The sequence below is a fragment of the Athene noctua genome, chromosome 2 (genome assembly GCF_965140245.1).
Source record: "Athene noctua chromosome 2, bAthNoc1.hap1.1, whole genome shotgun sequence".
In the NCBI taxonomy this organism is placed as follows: domain Eukaryota; kingdom Metazoa; phylum Chordata; class Aves; order Strigiformes; family Strigidae; genus Athene; species Athene noctua.
Window position 1 is genome coordinate 2255802 of NC_134038.1, and position 22229 is coordinate 2278030.

At 49.3% G+C, this 22229-nt stretch overlaps 1 protein-coding gene across 2 annotated transcripts; it reads left to right on the forward strand.

Annotated features, from left to right (window-relative positions):
• The first annotated feature begins 292 nt into the window (after positions 1–292).
• Positions 293–14132, forward strand: TOP1MT (DNA topoisomerase I mitochondrial). Of its 2 annotated transcripts, none has more exons than XM_074897553.1 (14): positions 293–517; positions 1662–1777; positions 3878–3999; positions 4782–4904; positions 5403–5590; positions 6353–6497; positions 7363–7506; positions 8006–8191; positions 8828–8896; positions 9980–10094; positions 10292–10419; positions 11166–11260; positions 12170–12319; positions 12738–14132. In XM_074897553.1, the coding sequence occupies exons 1-14, from the start codon at positions 420–422 to the stop codon at positions 12838–12840; spliced, it is 1782 nt and encodes a 593-aa protein (XP_074753654.1). In that variant the 5' UTR covers positions 293–419; the 3' UTR covers positions 12841–14132. The 2 variants fall into 2 exon arrangements, with proteins under 2 accessions (XP_074753654.1, XP_074753655.1); XM_074897554.1 differs by lacking the exon at positions 293–517 and adding an exon at positions 818–1057.
• The last annotated feature ends 8097 nt before the right edge of the window (positions 14133–22229 follow it).

Below are 22229 nucleotides of genomic sequence, written 5' to 3' on the forward strand. Positions count from 1 at the left end.
GCTGTTGGGAAGCTGTTGGGGTGTTATCCCAGACAGGGGTGCCCATGGGTGCCTGGACCTTTGGGACAGCTCTAGTGGGGCGCAGGGTGGCACAAAAAGTGGGACTAGGTGGCTTTTTTGTGGAGCAATGCTTCGTGTGGGGGGAGCTGGCGCGTGGCACAGAAAAGGAGTCTGGTACGTCATACCAGGTTGATTTGCAGCAGTTTTGACCCCAAAATATGTGCAGGACTACACTTCCCATAAGGCTGCAGTGCCTCGGCACGTGGGCAGTGTCACAACCTGGACTGCGTGGACTCAAGTGGTGGCTTCTCATGGCCATGCCTTGGGCCCCACCACCGCCATGCCCCGCTGTTGGGGCAAGATGCTCGGGGTGAGTCGGGCACCCCCCAGCCTCGCCGTCTCTCTGGGTGGTCGGTGGCATGTACCGTCGTCTCGCCACCTCGGTCCTTGACCGCAGGGTCCGTCACCCTCGGCTCGATCCCATTGGCCTCCGGCCAAGCTCGGGGGGCTGCGGCCGGTGAGTGTGGGCGATGCTCTGCCGGGGATCGCGTGGGTCTGGGAGGAGAGACGAAGCCCTTGCACCACCCTGCAAATCACCCTCACGATTGCCTGTCTCTGAGAGGCTTTCAGCCAAGTTTTCTGCAGCTTGTTGCTTTTTCCTTTATTATCTTTTCTTTTTTTTTCCTATGTTTTCCCGGCACAAGGCGCGTTTTGATGCGATTGATTTATTCCACCCCACTTCCCGTGAGGAGGAGAAAGGTCAGAAATGCTTCCGGGGCACTGCTGAGCAAGGAAAACTAGAGTGTTTGTTGCTTTGTTTTTTTCCAGGGTGAAATCTTGCTATGTTTTCCCAGCAATCCTTGGTTTGGTTTCTTTTTTTTTTTTTTCCAGAGGTGCTGGGGTTAAGGGACCAGTGCCAGCCTGGCTGGCGCTGAGCGGCAGCGTGCGGATCCCATGTGCTGCCGTCAGCAACGCTCTTCCTTTGCCCCTGACCTGGCTTTTTCTTTTAATTTTTCTTTTTTTTTTTTCTGTTAATGCTATACTCCTGATCTTCAGGGTGGGTACTTCGACTTTTTTTTGCGTTTAAATTTTTAAAAATTCATTTCACAGCTAAGGCTTGCAGTGACTTTAAAATCCCGGAGGGGGGGAGAGAAGTGCATGAAGATCTTATTTGCATTCAAATCATGGATATAAATAATCATGAATGTTGTGTGTTGCCTGTGTGCATATGCACGTGAACCTCTGAACCTCCTTTTTTTGGGTTCTCTTTAAAAAAAGGGAGCAGTGAGGGCTGGGGAGGGAAGGGGAGGGTTTATTTCAGTGCTTGCAGCCCCTTCTGTGCAAACTTTGTGGCTCAGCAGTGGGGTCTCTCTGCCTGTGCCTGTGAGTTTGATCCATTCCTTCACTCTTCCCTTGTGTCCCTCCATGTGACCGCACCAAGCGTGTCCCCTTCCTCAGGACACCTTTCCCTGGGTTACCCTGCAGTCTTCCTTGTTTCAAAGAATGGGGAAACTGAGGCAGCAGCACGGACAACAGGATTTTTATCTTCATTTTGTGGCAACAGTTGCTGCTCACAGAGCGTCTTCCCAGGGCGACCTGGGGAGAGGGTTTCAGACCCCAGGGTTGGGATGCTCTCATAGGTCCTTGTCCATCTGTCTCAGGTGGGAAGAGGAGAAGAAAGAAGATGGGGTGAAGTGGACCCAACTGGAGCACCGAGGACCCTACTTTGCCCCCCTCTATGAGCCGCTGCCTGACGATGTGCGGTTTTATTACGATGGTATGTCTGCTTTGTGATGGGACGTGTAGGGGTATCCTCTGCCTGGCCAAAGAGCTGGTATCTTCTCTTGGATGGAGGGGAAGTATTGCAGACCACAAATTATTAAAGGGCTTAAACATCCCCTTGGATAAAGCCTGAACCCTGAGTTAAAGCTGGAATGTCTTGCACATGGGTTACTGGGGAGCTAAGGAGCCCCTGCTGGTTGCAGGGTGCTTCATGCATCCCCCACCCATGAGGAGCACCCTGAGCAGGGTGAGGGCTCCTGTGTGGCTGCCTGCAGCTGGTTTTAGGGTGTTGTAATGCCACCGTGTGCAGAGCTGGGATTTGCAGGTCTGCTCCCAGCCTCTCCTGGCTGCAGGACATGCAGTGGTAGGGCCAGACCCTAAGTTTCACGAGGGGAAGCAGTGCGTGCCTGGAATCCTTGCGTACCTCTTCCGAAGATGGACTGAAGGAACAAAAAATAATTTACTCATTAAGATGCCTTTAGGGTTTGAGCTTTAAGTCAGCTCGTGCATGGTTTCTCCTCAAAAGCACAACCACGTTTTCCCAGCTTGAGAGCTGCGGTTTGCCTGTTCCATGGCCTCAGTGACTGACACATCATTTGCTCATCAAGATGTTGCAGGGCTTGGCTGGGCTGCTCCAAGCTCCTGGTCCTGGCTTCTGATGTTGTCCCCAGGGCCACCACCCATCATCTTACAGCAACTCGGTGCATCAGTGAAGGGAGATTGACAGGAGAGGTCCAGGTCTCTGCTGTCCTCCTTAGTTTCCTACTGTACCTGCTGGCCTGTCTCCTCCCTCCTCTCAGCTTTATCCTTGAGCTGTTTTCTGACAGATCAAGGCAAGGAGGCAACAAAAACCTTGGGGCTTGACCAAGTGATGCTGGAGATAGGAGGGAACCACTGTCCTATGGGGTCTTGGTCTTCCTCAGCCCACTCGGTGGGGCTTCCTATATGTGGTAGGGTTTTTACAGTAGGCAAAAAAAGGCTGATTTGGGGAAATGAGGTGTCTGTCAAAGCTGTCACCAGAGGGCACTGCTAGGACAACGATGGGGCTGTCGGATAACTTTTTTTTTTGGCTCTGTGAGGAAAAGCCCTGGCAGTTGTATATAGTCCTGCGTAGGGTTTAGACCTTGTCTGTGGCCTCTGAGCCTCTGGAGACCCATCTGCATGTTGTGTGCACCAAGGCTGGTGCTTTGGGCTTGGGATCTTGGGTGATGTGGCCTCGTTTGCTAAAAGGTGTCACCATTCCTGGGGGAAAGTTTGTTGTGGACAGGCACCAACCCTAAGCAGGAGGGGACCACGACTGGGCTGGTGTATGTAGGTTGTCATGGGGCTGCTGTAAGGCTGTGACCCACCATGCCCTGCAGCACAGGTGGGGGTCAGGAACCCCAAAAAACCAGTGCAGGTAGGATTAAACCATCCACTGGAGCTCTGTGGGGTTCTTTTCCTGCAGTTTGCCTCAGAAAGCTGTTTCAAAGCACCGGTTTCCTAGGAAGAGCCAAGATGTTCCTTGGATTCATTAGACTTCATTGCTCTAGCCAAAGAGCTGAGGTGAGGACAGAGGCTTTGCCACCTCCAAGAAATGATCCAAGATCCACTGGACAAACACGAGAGGCTCTTGCATCTGTATCTGTTGCACAAATCTTGGCTTGAGGCTTCCCATGATTACTCCATCTGTGTGGGAAAGTATTTGAGATAAAACCTCTCCAAGTGGGATTCCGGCTGTGATCATGGTCAGAAAGCAGCCCTTTCTGTGTTGTCCTGTGGAGCCATTAATTTGAGACTTGTCATGGTATGGTGGCTGCTAAAAGTCCTGTGGCTTAGTGACCTTAACATAAATCAGGTTTTCCATTCTCCTGGAAAAGAAAATAAAGTGTGTGATTGCAGATGGGCTGTGACAGCATCCTGGTGTGCCACGTGCTCTGCGTACTGATCCGCAGATGAGGCTGCGCCTGCTGCAGGGGGGTGCCAGACTCTTACCAATGTCTGTTCTTAACCCTGGTTGTTGTTTTGGCACTGTGGTGAGCATGGGAACTCGACAAACAACTACCTGGGGCGGTGGGGTTGGGTAACTGATGCTAAAGGTCCCCTCCCTTCCTAGGTAAACCCCTGAAGCTGAGCCTGGCGACAGAGGAGATTGCCACCTTCTATGCTAAAATGCTTGATCACGAATACACGACCAAGGAAATCTTCCAGAACAACTTCTTCAACGACTGGAGGAAGGTACCATCCTGTGAGGGCTTCCTTGCTCTCCACCCTCCACATTAAACACTCAGCACTAAAGCTGTTGTCCCCAGGCAGACCCTAGGCCACAGTGTGGGGTGGAGAGGATGAGGGGGTGTTTTTTTGTGTCCTTTATTTATAAACATATAATGATGAGATTCTAAATTACATGATGATTTTTCTTGCCTCCTGTGAGTTTGGGCTGGGGCTTCCTGTCTGTAACATCCTTGAGGTTGATGCTCGTGCTTCTCTCTGACTCTTAGCGGTGCTCCTTAAGGAAGCAGGTGCTGGGTCTTGCGAACAGCTTCACAAATGGGTTGGGGCATGTGTCCCTCCGAAGGATTAACCTCCTGCTCCCACAGCACCCCAAATAAAAGCAAGACCCCTACTAGAGCAAGTTTGTGCCCCCCCCCCCCCCCCCCCCCCCAATAGTTTTGGTGCTGCCTCTGCAGTCCCTGTGGGCTGCTTGCAGGCGTGCCTGGGAACCACTTGCTTCCACAGCAGAGGGTAGAGGTGGCTTCACCCTAGAGTTGGCTGAATTTTGCTTCTCTGTGGGTGCAGGCTCAGGTGTCCAGAGGCAGCCTGGCCTCTTGCCATGGCAGCTTTCTCCGCCCTCGGGTGGCTGTGGCTAGGATGCCTGGGGTGGCTATCCTGATTTTTCTAAAGAACTGACATGTGGGTCTCCATTTCCTTTTCTGTCAAGGAGAGGCATAAGGCAGCAGCCCCGTGCAGAGTCAGTTTTGCCTCCTGGCTTAACCCAGCCCCTCTCATCTCTTCCTCAGGAGATGACCTCAGATGAACAGAAGATAATCAAGGACCTGGACAAGTGTGACTTCAGAGAGATCCACAAGTACTTTGTGGACAAAAGCGAGGCACGGAAAGCACTCTCCAAAGAGGAGAAGCAGGTGAGGACTGTTTCTTGTGACATCTGGGACCAGCTGATATGTTTTGGGACCAGCTTGGGGTATTTTGGCTCCTGCTTGTCTCCTTTTTTTGGTGTTATGCCCTTACCTGGGACCTCTTTGGACCAGCTTTGTCTTCACAACCATCACACCATCTTCATTAAATTGATCTGCAGATGCTGTGTGTTTCGTGGCTTTGCAGGTACCAGTCATCCTTGGACCATGGTTTGCCCAGAGGATGGAGGACCTTGCTGAGGGGCTGGTGGTGCACGGGTTGTTCCATCAGCATATCATGCTGGGACAGCATCATCATGAGGGTCTGCAAAGTGGGCAGGGATGAGCCGTTTGTTGGGAGTGGGCTCGGACCTGTGCTCACCTCTTCCTCCAGCCCTTTGAGCTCTGCCTTTCCAGCCTTACTTTCTCCAGGAAAAGGAACGTAGTGATGGGCAGGCACGAGTCTTAGGGTTTTGGTTTCATCCTGTGGGATGGTGCTTGTTTCAGAAACTGAAGGAGGAGGCGGATAAGATCCAGGAGGAATATGGGTACTGCATCCTTGATGGGCACCGGGAGAAGATAGGCAACTTCAAAACTGAGCCGCCAGGGCTTTTCCGTGGCCGTGGTGACCACCCCAAGATGGGCATGCTGAAGAAGAGGATCATGCCTGAGGATGTTGTCATCAACTGCAGCAAGTGAGTTGCCGTGGGAAGAGCTGAACTCATGGGGCTGCTTTTGGAACTGGGGCAAACAGCACGTCTCTGCTGCCTGGAGCTGCCGTGGGGTTTTGTTATCTCCTGCAGCTGTGGCTTTGCTACAGACCTTGAGGTTTGAGCTCACTGGAGCCCTTTTACCACCTCCTGGTCATCTCCAGATGTCTGCTTTGTGTTTAGGTCTGATTTTTAGTTTTTCTGTGGATGTACAATGGCCAGGAAGCTGGTCAGCAGCTCCCATCTCTCACTCATGCCCATGCTGTTCACCTGACATCAGCTGCAAACGCTGCAGTGCTCCTATGGCCCCTCTGAAGAAGGGACATCTCTATATTCCTCCTCCTGCTCTCCTTCCAAATGAGCCGTTTCTCCTCATTTTTGGGGTCCCTCATGCTGGCTAGAAGCATCAGGAAGAGGAATTATCATTCCTGGAGGGAAAAAATACAGTGATTGGGGTAAGAGTGTTTGACCTCCAAGTTACATGAGTGGGATTGGGCTTATGCCACCCATGTGAAGTCTCTGTGGCCTTGATTCAAAAATTCCCCCCAGTCCAGCAAGTTCTCCCATTGTCCCAAGCATCCAAAGGATAAAGAACTGATCATGTTGCGGAGCAACTTTGGGTGGGCTGTATGTTTTCTGTAAATTGTGCTCTAATGTGTTGACTCTTCTTGGCTTGCTGTGAAGAAGCGGTTTGCTGCTGACCAGTTTCTTCATGGTCTGAGGGCTGTAACCCTGCTCTGCCCGCAGGGACTCCAAGATCCCTGAGCCACCAGAAGGGCACAAGTGGAAGGAGGTGCGCTTCGACAACACCGTTACCTGGCTGGCATCCTGGACAGAAAACATTCAGAACACTCTGAAGTACATCATGCTGAACCCCAGCTCCAAGCTGAAGGTTGGAGTGATGCTGCTGTTTAGGCTGAGCTGCTGCCTTTGGGCCCCTGGCTTTTTGCCAGGTGAAAAGATCAGGGGAAAGCAGAGATGTGGCACATCAGCAAAAAATGTACTTTCCTCCCCCACCCCCCCAAAAAAAAAGGGTGTAAACAAAATGAATTTTTGTGGCATTGAATGGGGAAGGGAAAAGGACAGAGATGGGTATTAAGCATTAAACCTGTTCCGGGGGATGGATTGGCACTAGCGGAGCCATCCCTGTGCTGTGCTGGTCGTGTGTGTCCAGGGAAGGCTGAAAGCCAGGCATGGGCTGAGAGGGCTGGCAGGGACCAGAGTCTGTGGGGCTGAATTAATTTAAACCAGTAAATGGAGGGTTAGGGAGGGGTGGGACCACCATCTGTAGTGCCATAGGAGGAAGGGAGTGAACACCGTGGGGAGGGAAGAGTGATTTAAAGCTATTTCCAGTCCTCAAAGCAGATAAGGAAATTGTGTAAGTTGGGCACAAGTGAGCAAGTGCATTGTGTCAGTCCACGCTGGTGGTGGCCAAGAGGCAGTGGCCATGGCCATGTAGTACTTGACCACTTGATTCCTCACTGGCTGTGTGCTGGCTGCTAGCTGGTGGAGGATGCCTCAGACCATGAGCAGCTCAAACTTGGGCAGAATCCCAGGTCCAGCACAGCCAGGAGAGGGCACAGAAGCCCTAGATGAGCTGTTTCTGCTCTGATTTTTTTTTTTCTCTTCATGGATTTTTCTCAAGAAAACGTGGTTTAAGCAGCATTTAGATGCAGGAGGTGTTCTCGGAACAGGGCTTGACTGGCGGGGGTGGAAGGAAGATGGGCCACTGGGTGAAAATGGCTCACTCTTTCCAGGGGGAGAAGGACTGGCAGAAATATGAGGTAGCCCGGCGTTTAAAGGATGTTGTCCACAAAATCCGTGCTCAGTACCGAGTTGACTGGAAGTCCAAGGAGATGAAGAAGCGGCAGAGAGCAGTGGCCCTCTATTTCATTGATAAGGTATCTGCAACCTCACCCTGGCCACTGGGTCCCCAATCCCTGTTGAGGTTTGGGCTTAGCTTACCTGATCTACCCCAGCCTGTAGGTTTTTTGGTTGTACTAGCCAGGGTTGCTCCTCATGAGATTTGGCAATGATCATGGAGGATGGTGACTCCTACCAGCTGCTGACGCTTGTGTGGGGACAGTTGTGTGGAGTGCAGGAGCTCTACTGTCCTTCTTGGACTTTACCTGCATGTGTGTATCTGTGTGATGGCAAAGACCCTACTGGGGAGCTGGATAACTTCACTCGGGGGATATTCTGGGGTTTCTTAGAGCACTGCAATAATCTGCTGGAGGCAATCACTGCTTGGTTCCCATCGGAGTCCCTGCAGCCATTCAGTGAGGCACTGTCCTGAGAAAGCTCCTTTTTCTCCTTGCCCTGGGTGTCCACATCCACTTTAATAACTTGGAAAGGAAAGTTGAGGAGGGCTGGGATGGATGACTTGCTGTCTCCTTCCAGCTGGCCCTGCGAGCCGGCAATGAGAAGGAGGAAGGGGAGACTGCGGACACGGTTGGCTGCTGCTCCCTGCGTGTGGAGCACATCAGGCTGCACCCTCAACTGGATGGGCAGGAGCACGTGGTGGAATTTGATTTCCTTGGGAAAGACTCGATCCGTTACTACAACAAAGTGTCGGTGGAGAAGATGGTGAGTGGGGCAGAAATGGAGGCAGCAGCCCATCTTGTGATTTGGTGCTGGGTTACTTGGGTGGCTCCGTTCATTCAGTGGTTGTCAGTCTCAAATCTGCATCTGAAACCTGTTGTAAAGATGCTTCCTTGAGCTTTAACACCGTGCTGACAGCACGTGTGTGAGATGCAACAGTGCTGGGGGTTGAGGACACATGTGCTGACCCTGTCTTGGAGAAGGAGGAGGAACTTTGGGGTAGGGCTTTCAAGGTTGTTCTATTAACTGTGAGAGAGAAGTCTTCCCTCCTGCTGGAGCATCCTTAGTTGACAGGTGAGCTTTAGGACTTGAAATCTCCTCACTGATATTTTATGTTTTGTTTTGCCAATGGGATAAATGATTTATGGGATAAATTATTTTAATGGTGTTTGTGGGGAAACTGGATTGCCAGGGATAGCAGAGATCTGGGAAAACGACCTGTGGCACCAGTGGCATTGAGGGCCCAGTGGCAGCCCTTAAAGTTGAGAAGGTGGGTGGTGTGGTAGGGTGTGTGCTACGCAAGTCTGAATCTGGATGAGGAAGCTGATGGTGATGAGGGAGACGTCTGGGAGCAGTTTGCTCCTTGTCCCTGACCAGGGCCATCCTTTTCTCCTCTTCTAGGTGTTCAAGAACCTGCAGCTCTTCATGAAAAACAAGGACCCGTCAGATGACCTCTTTGACAGGCTCAATGTGAGTTGTCACCTCTAAACTTTTGAAACAGCACTGATGGCCCAGAGGGAGCAGGAACAAACCCATGACACCCTTGTCCAGCCTTCAGGCTCCCAGGCTGTGGTGCTGTATCCGTGTCATCCCTTACCCTGGTTTTAACTCCCTCCTCTCCAGAGACACCACTGTAACAGTTTGAACACCCTGTAGGGATGCTGTGATACTCTTTGTCATCCTCTTTCTGCACTGGTAGCATCTCTGCTTCTCTGGATGTAGGCTTGGCTACCTACCTGGACCCATGAGTAACCCGTGTCCCTGCTAAGGCTGTAGCTTCCTGCTCCTTCCCTCCTCTAACTCATCTGCTTGGGCTTTTTTTTTTTTTTTTTAGCTTGGGAAGGCCTGCCCACGAACATGTTGCTCGAGGCATTGCTGGAGATGTCAAACCTCAGCTGTTTGACGCTTTAGCGCTTTGCCTGGGCTCAGCAGAAGCATGAGAGCCTGCCGGAACACAGGGGTGCTGGAGAGATGTGCAGCAGCCTTCCCTCCTGAGCTATTCCCCTGTAAAAACCTTCTCCCTCCTCTTCCTCAGTATGGGATAAGGGGTGCTGCCACACACTCTTCCCCTCTTCCTGCATCCCCTACAAAGCCACTTGCCCATCTTTCCTCTGAAGAGGCTGCTTCTCTCTGGTTATAGAAGATTTATCTGCCATAGGTTTTCTTGGTAAACCTAAGGCTTCCTCCAAACACTGGATGACTCTTCTTAGCATCTTCTGTGTCCACTCCAACTGCAGGCTTACATACTCTGTAAAACAGATATCAGATGTGATGCGTGTGAGATGTGATATTGGATGCAAAATGGACACAGGCGGCCAGAAATTGTTGACTTCCAGAGAAATTTTTGTGGGTTTAGGTGGAATTTGTGTCAGTTTTTGGTAGATGAAGGCCTGACCCGCCAAATAGATCTGCAAGCTACACAAGATTATTTTTTTTAATACCTAATCTGGTTGCTTAGGTAGAAGATGGTCTGAAAAACAACTGATTTATTGTCCTGGCTTCTGCTTGTTCGCTTCCTTTCCCCCTCACTTTGTCCTACATTTCTTCCTCCAGACATCCATCTTGAACAGACACCTCCAGAGTCTGATGGATGGTTTGAGCGCCAAAGTGTTCAGGACCTACAATGCCTCCATCACCCTGCAGGAGCAGCTCAAGGCACTCACTAACTGTGAGTTACCGGCAGGGTTTGTGGTTGTGGGGCCAGTGGGCTCGGCGATGTCCATCACCGCTTTCCACAACCAGTATTGCACTCCCCAGAGAAAGGGATGGGAAAGGCAAATAATGTCCTTGCTGTCGTTCTGGTCTGTTTCCTGCCTTTCCCACCTTCCAGAAAAGAGACTTAATGCTGTTTCCATTTATTTCCAGCTGAAGACAATGTCGCGGGAAAGCTTCTCTCCTACAACCGAGCTAACCGAGCTGTGGCCATCCTGTGCAATCATCAGAGGTCTACACCGAAAACCTTTGAGAAGTCCATGCAGAACCTCCAGGCTAAGGTGAGACAGACTAAGCTGAGAGTCCCCAGACCTGATCTCACCTCTGATCTTTTTTTGATGGGTGAGGAGAAGGAGGGTGAATAACCTGATGCCTATAAAAATCACATTGATCAAACATGGCAGGGAAAGAACCAGTAATAGTGTTGGGGTTTTTTTAAATTGGTGCAGAGACATCAGCAACCCAGAGGTGAAGAGTGAGGGCTAAGGTCAAATGCTGGATGAATCACACTTGTTATAGACTTTGTCTTGTTTTTTTCATCGCTTGGTGACTTCAAACCAAGTTGGGTGCTTTTGTGATGGTACAGCTTTGACATGGTTGGCGTGGGACCAGGGGAATTGGCTTTCCTGTCTGGCTGCTCGCAGGAGGACAGGCTGAAATTTCATGGGTCTGCTATGGAAATTCCTCAAACGACCATTTTTAATTGTCCCCAGCTTTTGTTCACGTTCTACTGGTGAGCTTGGGACTTTGCAGAGAGCTCAGTGCTGTCATGAGCTGTTCAATCTCGGGCAGTTTCACCAGATGAACAGATTAGAGCTGCAAGTGTTTCCGGCATCTGTGCTGTGAGGATCTTTTGCAAGACGCTGAGAGGTGCTTGAGCTCAGCAGGTGCTGCAGGGACAAATTGTTGGGGATGGAGTAGGGCTGGTAAGAAATTGAGGAGTGGTGTGGCAAACAAAAGGGAAGGAGGGAGGCAGCTGAAACAGGGAGGGCAGGAGCACAAATTGACTTTGTATTTACCTTCACAGATCGATGCCAAGAAGCAACAGGTGGAGGAAGCCCAGGAAGAGCTGAAAAAAGCTGAAGATGAGTTTGAAGACACAAAAGATGCCAAAGCAGAAGCGTGAGTGACTCTTCCTTACGATCCTCTTTGGCAGAGGGCCTGCAGGTGGGGCTGGTGCAGTCCAACAGCCTACGTGCAGCTCATCAGGGCAGAAATGCCCGTGTTGGGTATTGGGTGCCTCTTGTCCCATGGCAGCCTGGCAGATGGGTGGAGATCTTGTGTATTGTTCCTTGCAACAGTAGGACAGCACAAAGCTCACTTGGGGGGGATTTCTTTGGGATAGGGCACACCTCACCGAATACTGAGACTTCAACCCAAGCTGCTGGATGGAAATTATCCTATAAATGCCTTGGTACAAAGGATGCTTAGCTTGAAGGTGGCCGTGCACCGACTGGCCTTGATGTCTTCCTTGTGGGGTGGATCTTGAGTGATGGGTTGTGGCCTGTCTGATCTCTTCCGTAGTCATTGTATAGGGTCTGTTCAAACAATGCTCCCTGTTCCCAGAGCCCAAATGTGACTTAACTGTCCAGAGACAAGAGAAGGCTGAAAAGGAGAAAGAAGGGTTGTATTTTAAGTTTTACTCTGGGGTTTCTTGCACTCCGCTCATGCCTGGCGTTGCTGAGATGCGGAGGAGGCTGTCGGAGATGGTCACCTCTCATGGAGCCTGGCTTTGAGGAGGTGGTCTCTGCTGGGTGCTGGCTTTTGTACTTGCCCCACTTTGGTAATAATTCTGCTTTTAAAAGTGTCTTATGAGGTCAATGTACTTGAGAAATGGGTTAGTGGTGAATGGTGTCTTGCACTTTGCCATTCTAGAGTATTTATAAGGCTTGAGCCTACAGGACTTTGAGTCTAGAGGCTGCTCTGTGCTGAAGCTCGTTGACTTCCCATTGTGCTCCCAGGCTGTATTTCACTTCTGCTGCTTCTTCCCCTTTAACGTGCTGTCTGTGTTGCTCTTCCTTCTACCCTCAGCAACGTGGAGAAGAAAAAGAAGCTGTTGAAGCGGCTGGAAGAGCAGCTGGCCAAGCTGAACGTCCAGGCCACAGATAAGGAGGAGAACAAGCAGATAGCTCTGGGCACATCCAAGCTGAATTACCTGGACCCCAGGATTAGCATAGCTTGGTAAGTCTTGGGCATGCTATGGGGAAAATGTTCCTTTAGAGACATGCAGATCACCTAGCACTGCCTGGGGAGGGCCATAAACATGTGCCTGATTCTTTGGAGGAAAGGAATAAACTTTGTTTCTGCCCACTGAACCTGCCCAAACCCTGGAGGTGTTGGGGGAGGCCAGTAACATTAGATCTAAGGCTTTCCTTGCTGCAGATAACTGTTTGCAGGATGTTCCTTCTGGGTTTAGGGCAGGAAGGGGTCACTTTGCATGTCTGTATTGCCAGTGGCCCAAAGTTAACTTTTTAAAGAGCTTGGGGCAAAGGGGTTCGCGTGGGTGAAAGATGCTGTGCCCTGAGCAGAGAGGAGCGCTGTGGTGGGAGCAGGGTGTGATGGGTAGCACATCCCCACTGCTCTCCCGTGCTCTGTACAGGTGCAAGAAGTTTGGCGTGCCCATCGAGAAGATCTACAACAAGACACAGAGGGAGAAGTTTGCCTGGGCGATCGACATGGCCGACGAGGACTTTGAATTCTGAGACAATGCCTCTTCTGTACATCCTGCTCGTTTGGTGCTATGGGAAAGCTTTTTTTTTTTTAATGTGCTGCTGCAGTCCCTGCAGGGGTGGGGCTGGGGGGGGGTGTCTGATACAAGCTTTTTGTGCCTTCTTGTATACCAAGAAAACACCCAGTTTCTAGTTGAAACAGGTATTGCTGACTTGTGACACTCACCCTGACTGCAGTGACTTTGAAGTGAACTTCTAATTCCTCTTCAGAGTTCCCGAGTGCTTTGGATCTTTTCCTCTTCCGGAGTCTAGGAAGAAGATTGAATGAGAGCCTTAATTGTGCTGATTAAACAAAATTAGATCTAATCCCATCTCCTTGATGGAGTGGAGCTGTGCTGCCCTTTTCAGACTTTGTGAATTGGCTTGGGGGAAACGCAAGGCAATGACAGCACCAAAGCAGGCAGCTGCAGTATAAAACCTGGGCTTAGGTCAGGGGTGTGCTGGGAGGAAGGTAAGAAACTCGGAGTTTTACCTGTCAGGGTATTTTGTGCTCTTTTACCTCCAGGAGAGGAGAAAATTGTGCAATTGCACAAACGTAATCAAAATGGAAAAAATGTTGTGGGAGGGAGCGGATCACAAGGCGGGAGGAGGGAGGAGAGGATGATGCTGGATTAAAGAGCAGGTTTCACATTGAAGGGATGAAAAAATTCACCTTGGCATGAGGTTCTCTAATCACCCCTGTGCGGTTAAACCTTGATCTGAAAGGTGACCTCTCATTTGGGGCTGTCTTTTTTCCTTCTCCTACTTAACTTCAGTTGGCTCTGGCTCAGCTCACTATCTATAGCAGAAACTAAACCATCCAGCCCCGGATTTATCACTGGGAAAGGATGATGCTGGTGGTGGGGCTGGGTCAGACTACAGTGGGCTCTGAGTGTGCTGAGGGGGTGGTACCAACCTTGCTGGAGCTGTGCCTGTGTGGGAGGACAGCTTTTCCATCATGCTGCATCCTTGCCAGTCTGCTCCTGCTGGGCATGGAGCAGGCAGGGAGGGGTGCTATAAGCTGTTGCCTAATTTGCTGCTTTTCAGAGGGGGGGAAAAAAAAAAGTATCAGTATGTACCTGGCAAACAGTTAACCTACATACCAGTGAATCTCAGGTGTAAGCAAGCGGTTGCATTGGCAGCAAAGCCTTCTGGCATCTTAGGGTTGATGTTCAGGTCGCTACAGCCCAGAGCTCTCGGTGCTACTCATGTGTTCACTTACAGCCACTTGTTCTTGTGTTTATTGCTATTTTGGTTGGAAGTCAGGTACTTGAAATGCATTTCATTAAAACTAAAAGTGATTTTTTTTTTTTTTTTTCTGAGTATCGGTGACTGGAAGCTTTTTGCTGCTCCATCCAGGATGTGGTTCTGCTGTGAGCTGATGGGCTCAGGTCTGAGCCAGGGCTCAGTCTCTATAATGGGGTCTGTGTATGCTCAGCTGTCTGCAGGGGATCAGATTTGTTAAGCAATCCTTTGCCTTCAAGCAAGGAGTCTGCTTGCAGATCTCAAAACCCATTTGTGCTTGGTCCCTAAGGGCCTGGATGCAAAAGTGAGCCACCAAAATTGAATTGCTGCGTGATAGCGGAGTCATGACAAATGGAAGGGGAAAAGTACAGGTGAAGCCAGTGCTGGTTTATCTCGCATCCACACTGGGGTGTGCTCTACCACTTGGCTGAGATGTGACAGCTTATGAAACTCTAACTGGACTGTTCCTGCGAGCCCCAAGAGCTCATGTTGGTTTTAATGAGGCAACTGACTCCTAAACCAGGGATCTAAATCAATCTGAATGGTGGCAAATTTGTTTTTCTGGCAAATGTAGACCAGTTATCAGCTGCACAAGCAACAGGCAGGAGCTGCCAAGCATGCCTTGACCCTTGTGTTGGATTTGTACCTGTGACACAAAGGGAACCAGTTTGGTCCCAGTGGATGGAAATGGTTTTTCTGCCCACCCCACTGAATGCTTTCTGGCTTTTAATAGAGGTGAAAGCGAATATTTGCCACTAACTGTGGTGGAAAGTCTGTTCCATCACAAATAAGGGAGTAATTCTAGCCAAGCCCCTAGTGAAACAGTGCTCCTGTTTTCCAGTAGCAGCAAAAAGGAGCAAGGTGCAATTGGATGAACACTATTGGTGTTTTCATTGAGCCAATAGATGTCTCTTTTTTTAAGTATTTCCTGGAGGGGAAAAAAAAAAGTCTCAAGCACCATGTGAGAGAGAGATGCTGCTTTAGTAAGAGCAGCTTCAGCAGTTTGAACAGCTGCTGGGGGAGCAGTGGAAAATCACCCCAGAAAGCAAATCCTACTGCAGCTTTTGGGGGGAAATAAGTTGGTCTTTGGCCTCTTTTCCATCAGTGCCGTGATCCTCTGATGGGTTAATGGATGGTAAGACTGGGCAGCTGCTGTCCTACATGGTCCTTCCCATCCTCACCCTGTTTTTGCTGAGGCAGTGGAACCACAAAGTAGGTGCTTGGTGATATTTCATGCTTCCAGGGCTGGGCTTGCCTCACTAGCTCCGCTGTCTCTATTGAAGCATCCTGCTTTTCTCCAAAGGGCCGTGCTTGGAGAAAAGTTGAAGCGGTTCAACTCCACTCAGAGCTCAGCTAACAAGGCTGGAGGCCTCATGTTTGCCTCCTGTGCTGCAGCAGATGAGGAGGGCCAGGCTGGCAGACAGGCTCTGTGCAATACTCAAGGACTCACCGTCCATGCTTAGGATGTCGGGGCTGCAAGGACCTGCCAGTGTCAGCTAAACAGTAATTATTGGCTATTCTACGGGAGCTTCAATGAAGCATCCTTTCCCCAAAGGGTGTGTTGCCCTGTAAACCAGTTCTGTAGGGCTTGACCGTTTCTGTCAAAAAGCTCAGCAAAGCCAAGAGTAGAAATCTGAGTGGATGAGAGGTATGAAGCAAAAGCAAGGTGGAGAGTTCATGTGTTTTGCCAAGTATCAGATAACCTGTACCGGGCTGGGTAACACAATATGTGAAGCTTTAGAGAGGCTGATAAGTCTGGGGAGTGTCCTCCTGGCCCTTGGCCATAAGCAAGTGAGGAACAGGTTGGAGAATGAGCTGCTCACCATTGACATCACAGGGGCACAAACCAGCAGTCTGGCCTAATGCCCAATCTGTCAGGGATTTTTTCCACTGCTCAGGACCCTGTGGAGCGGGATGATGCCCCCATCACAGAAACCTGAGTAGGATTCCTCTCCCAGCCCAGTTTGGGGTTATTTGGTGACTCCAGATAAACCCTACCTGCCTGGGCCTTTGCAGGGATGTTTTCCACTCAGCTTCTCCCACAAAGTGTCTTTTTCTGTAGGCACAGAAAAATCTGTGCTTTAATGCCCAAGACGCTTGGTAGACCAAAGTCAAGACACTAGCATTTTTGCCAGTATTTAACTAATGAAATGAAAAGTTAAAAGTTTAGCACTTTTCCTTTGTAATGACTTCCTTTTATTTTAAAGAAGGAAAAAAAAATATAATCGCAAAAACAAAAGATCTGGTTTTAGGCAGAACCAGAAGTGGTACTTTCCCCTGTAACTTCTTGGGTTACCAATGTGCTTTTCGTAAGAGGCTGTTGTTCATATTGGTTGGGAGGAGACCTCAAGGCAAATTTAGGAGGAACAAAGCTGACGGCTCATGCTGTGATACTGGGATGGGCTTGGGGCTGCTCTAGTTACATAATGATCCTTAAAAGCCCTTCTGGGAGCTGGAGGGTTTGTCTTCCTGCCTGCAGGCTGAGGGTGTCCTGCCCTGTGTGATGGCACAAGAACAGCTCTGATGCTGTGGCTGTCTGATAAGATAAATCTCTGGCTGGTAGGAAGTAGTGAGAAGTTCCTCTTGCCCTGTTTTGGTATCTGCAGCCCATGCCCAGCCTCTTCCCAGAAATGCTGAGGTTGGGAAGGTTTCTGGAGGGTTCGAGTCCAACCTCCTGCTCAAAGGAGGGCCAACTTCGGGTTGCTCAAGGCTCCAGCCGAACATCAATATCAACAGAGAGGAGGGAGATTCTTCCACTGTATCTCAGGGTCCCTGTTTAGGCAGTTAATCATGGCCCCGGCAAACTAATTTTTTCTTTCTTATATCCCGTTGTAACTTGTTGCATCTTGTAACCAGCTGCTTGTTGTTTCTCTGTGAACCTTCAAGGAAAGTCTGGCTCTGGCCTCCCTATAGCCACCCCTCATTAAATAGCTGCAGGCAACAACTCCATCCCCTCTTATCCTGCCCCCCTCCAGCCTGCCCTGTTGCGTGGGGACGTTCAGCCCCACGTCTGGGACTTTGAGCTTTACCTTCCGCCAAACACCAGCCTGCTGAACCTCAGAGGGATGCGGTAGGACCTTGCAGCTGAAGGAGGTAGGACCGTCTCATTCTATAGCTTGGGGGTGACCAAGCAATGCCTCTCCCTGCAGAAGAGGTTGGTTGAGCAGCTGGAGGCTCTGATGGAGCTCTGTCCCTGCCTGTTGCTTCTTCATCAGCATCCTGGAGAGATGGGAACATAAAGCCCGCATGCTGGTACCTTTTGCAGGCGCTAAAGCCCTCGGTCGGACTGAACTGTGCTCATCAGAAACCTTCCCACGTCGTGCTTTCTCCTGGGGATGAGTCAAGCTCTTGATGCATGGCCAACAGATTATTGATCCTTGTTGATGAAAAAAAGTGCATCAGCCTTCTGTTTCTCAGAGCTGCTTTCCATGGCAGCGGGGCTGGCAGCACTGCTTCCCTGCCCAACAGGGATGCATGGGGTGGAAGAGGGGTCCTGGCGGGTGATCTGAGGAAGGGCAGTCATCAAAGTTGTTTAGTTGCTCTTTCATCTGCTTAATGACAGGGCCTTTGCTCACCTGTAGGTGGTTCAGAGAGATGGGCTTTTTGGCTGATTCATCTTAATTGGTGCAGAGAGGGAAGTGGGTGTGATGAAAACTCCTCAGTGAGGAGCGTTTGCTGTTGAACTGCTGCTTATGCTCTGCCTCTGCTCTCTGGTGAGTGATCAGATTAAGGGGAAAACAAAACAGCTGTAGTCTGGCAGACATGTGAGAGGTGGGAAACTCCTGTGGGGATGTGAGGAAGAGAAATGTGAAAGGCTTCCAGAGGGTTTTTTCCTCACCTCATTTCTTCCCTTGAGGTCTGATGTTGCAAAAATGAGAAGGGAAAAAAAAAAAAAGGAAAAATAGAACAGAGATTTTAAAGAGGAATGCTTTTTGTCAGTATGGATGAAAGGGGTAGAACAATATTTAAAATGAGATTATCATAGAATACCAGGTTAGAAAGGAACTCAAGGATCATCTGGTCCAACCTTTCTGGCAAAAGCACCGTCTAGACAAGATGGCCCAGCACCCTGTCCAGCTGAATCTTTAGTGTCCAATGGTGGGGAACCCACCACTTCCCTGCGGAGGTTATTCCCATGGCTGATTGTTCTCCTTGTGAAGAATTTTCATCTTGTGTCCAATCAGAATCTCCCCAGGAGTAACTTGTACCCGTTACCCCTCATCTTTTCCGTCTGACTCCTTGCAAAAAGGCAGTCTCCATCTTCTTTGTAGCCACCCTGTAAATACTGGAGCATGGTGACAAGGTCTCCCCTAAGCCTTCTCTTCTCAAGGCTGAACAAACCCAGTTCTCTCAGCCTTTCCTCACATGGCAGGTTTCCCAGTCCCCTGATCATCCTTGTGGCCTTTCTCTGGACCCTCTCCAGCCTGGTCACATCTTTTTTGTGTAGCAGGGACCAAAACTGAGCACAGTATTCCCGGTGTGGCCTGACAAGTGCTGAGTAGAGTTGGGTAATGATTTAATCTCTGCTGGCGATGCCCTTGTTGATGCAGCCCAGCACCCTGGTCAATCCTACTGAGCTTATTGTCCAGCAGGACCCCCAGGTCCCTTTCCACTGTCGTGCTTCGGACCCTCTATCTCTGAGCAGAAGGAACAAGCACAAGGAATGAACACATGCATTTCCTTTTCCAGCACAGTTTAGCAGAAGAGAAAATCCATGCTTGTGGTTTGGCATAAATAAGATGTGCTTAAGGAGTTCTCTGGGTTTACACAGTTGTACTCGGTGTCCATCAACAGTCAGCCGAGTTCAGACTGCTGTAAAACAAGCTCAAACTGGCCTGACATTAGCCCTTGCCACGTGGTTGTAAATGCTGCACTGGTGATGCCAAGGAGAGTGGCTGCAAAGGAAAGCAAGCGATTAACCTATGAGAAATTGGATCCCGGTAATAAAATGAAGGACGGTCTAATGAGGGAGACAGAGAGGGCTTTCAAGGCAAGGATCAAATGCCAGGATATCAAGTTTATGCCCTCCAAAGAAGAACTGGCACTACTTCTGTGTAGCTGTGGAAGGGGGATGGCTGCCTGTTGTGGGTGTCCCACAGGGAGTAAGTAGATAACATATAGGCTGGTTCTTACTACAACTTCTTTTTAGTCATACTAGTGATATTTTTGGCTAGCTGAAGATGTGCTACTCAAAAGGAAATAAAGAATCAGGAAGAGCTCAGCTTGGCTTGTCCCAGGCTCTGAGAACGGCTTCTCTAGACCTTTAATCCTGAGCCCCACTGCAAGCTGGGACATGAGGAATTCCAATAAATTATTTAATGAATATCCTTAATCCAAGTCTGGATTAAGTGTCAATTATGAGTGATTGTCTTGACTCAGAGATAAGCCTTTGAATAACTACTTTCATAGCTGCAGGAGGGCTCATATGTTCCTTCTGCTGCTGTGAGCCCGAGAAGAGCATGATGTGAAGTCTTTGCAAACTGAGGCAGCTTCCAGTGGTTCCCTGGGGTTGTCCCTGTATTGCAGGATGGATGGTGAGGCAGACAGCTGATGCCTTTCAGAAAAAAAAAAAAAAGCTGTTTCTAGTTTGGGTTCAATACAGACTGTTGCTTCTCTTGTAAACAGGGCAGATTATTTATCTGACAGGGTGGGCCAGACAAGGAAGTATCTAATCCCTTCCCACAGGTCACCTATACTTGAATGAGCTCTTTTGGTTTCGTGTTGTTTGTGGGTTGTTTTTTTTTTTCTTTAAATCTGTTCTGTGTCATCTCTTCCATCTATTTCTTAAGCCATAGCTGCACTCTTCAGCTCCTGAAGGCTTAGTTTGCCCAGGCGGAGAAGAATGGGGTGGCAATTATCACAAGCGGTTTTGATTAGAGCTTGTGCTTCCTTCTTAGTTGTCCCCTCAGCAGAAACAGTTCCTCACTTTCCCTAGTTCATTCCTGGTGCTGCAAACCCCACTTCTGTTGGAGAAAAGACCTGGAGGGGTTAAATCTCCACCACCTCCTCTCCTGTGCATCTTTGGACCCAGCACTGTCCCCATGTTTGCGTGGAGAAGGATTCCCCACAAAACCACGCATGGGATGACTTTGAGTGCCTGCAAAAGTAAATTCTGCTGGTTGCCTTTCCAGGGATGAGATTTGAAGGCAGAGAGAGGAGGTGAAGAACTGAACCCAGCAGATCTAGCCTCTCTTCCTAGCCCAGGCATGTGGCACAATTCCTTTTTTTGTTGTTGTTGTTTTGTATTCAGCTTCTATTCCTTCTTCCTTGGGACCTTGTATGGAATGGCTACAGCCTCATATCTCAGTCAGCTTTCTGCTTCATCCCTGTGTCTTTCATTGGGGGGTCACCAACCCCAGCTTTGTCCTGATGCAGTGATGTGTGCCACATGAGCATGCGATGGGGTCTTGGCAATGCCGGTGAAGAGCTGAGCATCTTTACCTTTTGGCATGTGGTCTGTGCTTCGGTCATGATTCCTTTTATCCTCCTTTACCGCTCTTAGTTATGCTTGGTTTAGGCTCACTTTCCCTAAAGCCAGGTGGGCAGGACTTGGAGCATGGCCCCTTTAGCAAGTGACATGCCTGGGCTGTGACTGCAAAACCCTTGACCCCCTTACTGTGCAAATAAATCATTTTTCTTTCCCCTTTTTTATATTATTGCCTTTGAAAGAACCTCAACATAAAGTTGTGCTGAGTTGTCCCCACGGTGCCTTCCTGTGTGTTGGGTTAAAAAAACACCGGTCCAAACCAGGAGATATAATTCTACGAATAAAATGGAGAATAACTCCATCCCATTTTTTCCCCTTCGAAAGTCTAAGACAAGATGGTTTGATATCCTTAAGCACTTCAGTTTGGTATTACCACTGCTAGTAACAGTCAGTAAGTTTAAAACTGAGTTTGCAAGACCTCGGGATTGAGTCTTGTTAGGTCTGCTCTTGTTGAGCTTGTCTTGACCTGCCTGAGGCTTTTGGTTTTTTTTTCAACTTGGCTGAGTGGTAAGACAGACCCAGTGGCTGTGGTTAGTTTGTTTTACTTTTGTGTATCTCTGTATAGTGCAGCTGTAGGTTTATATAGACAGCAGTGGCAAGCTGTTATTTTGTTTAGAACGAGGTATTTATGACTCTGACCCAAGGATGTCGTGTAGAAAAATTCAGGCTTGGTACAAGACCAAAGGTCTTGAGAAGTGGAGGTGTGGGATGTGGTGCAGAGAAGTGCAGGTATGGGGTGATGAGATGGGACCTGGGCTGGAACTGGAAGCACCACAGCTATAAACCACTCAGCTGAAGAAATGCAGACCTGGAGCTGGACTAGGCTGGTTTTAGGGGTAACAAATAGTCCCAAAGTAGTACCTAATATATGTAGAAGGCGCTGCATAGAGTAAACTGAGATGTAACACGCAGCTGCAGACCAGTGAAAAAAGCATGTAAAAAAAAGTTACCAAACATCATCAAAATCCTGGTGAGAGGAAGGAGCAGCCATCACTGTGAACATTTTTTTTCCTGCCACAGATGTTGACAACTCAGTGTAATGCCACCAGCATAAAACACACGAGAGTGGGAAGGGTGAGCGTAACACCAAGAAAAGGGGTAGAAACCACTAAGTGCGTGTAATAAATTTAATAATAATATCATTCTTCATACAGTTATTCTTTGTTTTCATATAATCTAGACCAACACTCATTTTTGGATGACAAGATTTCAATTATACTAATGATGTATGTACACACATTCACGGTGTGCTTTCTCTTTGTCAGTGAGGAGATTTTGAGGTTATAGCAGTGGCACAGGGCGTCCTTCTCTGCTTCTCTTGGGTTCCCCTCATCTTGCTGGTACCACATACAGCTTAGAGTTGTGGCAATGGAACTGGTAGAGCAGCACTTGGGGCCACATCACATGAGGGAAATGTGTAGCCACAGAGGGAACAAGCTCTCTAGTGCTAATACAAGGCACTAGGCTTGATCCTGACTAGGAAACCAAAGATTGACGTCCCGGTCCTCAAAGGTGGCTCCTCCTTGTTGAACCCAGTATTCATATCCCCTTTTCTCTAGGACCAAGGCCCATCATGCAAGCCCAAGAGTCACCTTCCCCCTTCTGGTGGCCTTGCTTCCCCCTTCTGGTGGCCTTGCTTCCCCCTAGACTG

Excerpts from the sequence above, each read along its gene's own strand:
- TOP1MT (XM_074897553.1), top strand. The coding sequence starts at position 420 with ATGTACCGTCGTCTCGCCACCTCGGTCCTTGACCGCAGGGTCCGTCAC. Across the intron at positions 4,000-4,781 it reads TCTTCAACGACTGGAGGAAG|GAGATGACCTCAGATGAACA; the intron begins GTACCATCCTGT and ends TCTCTTCCTCAG. Across the intron at positions 12,320-12,737 it reads CCCAGGATTAGCATAGCTTG|GTGCAAGAAGTTTGGCGTGC; the intron begins GTAAGTCTTGGG and ends TGCTCTGTACAG.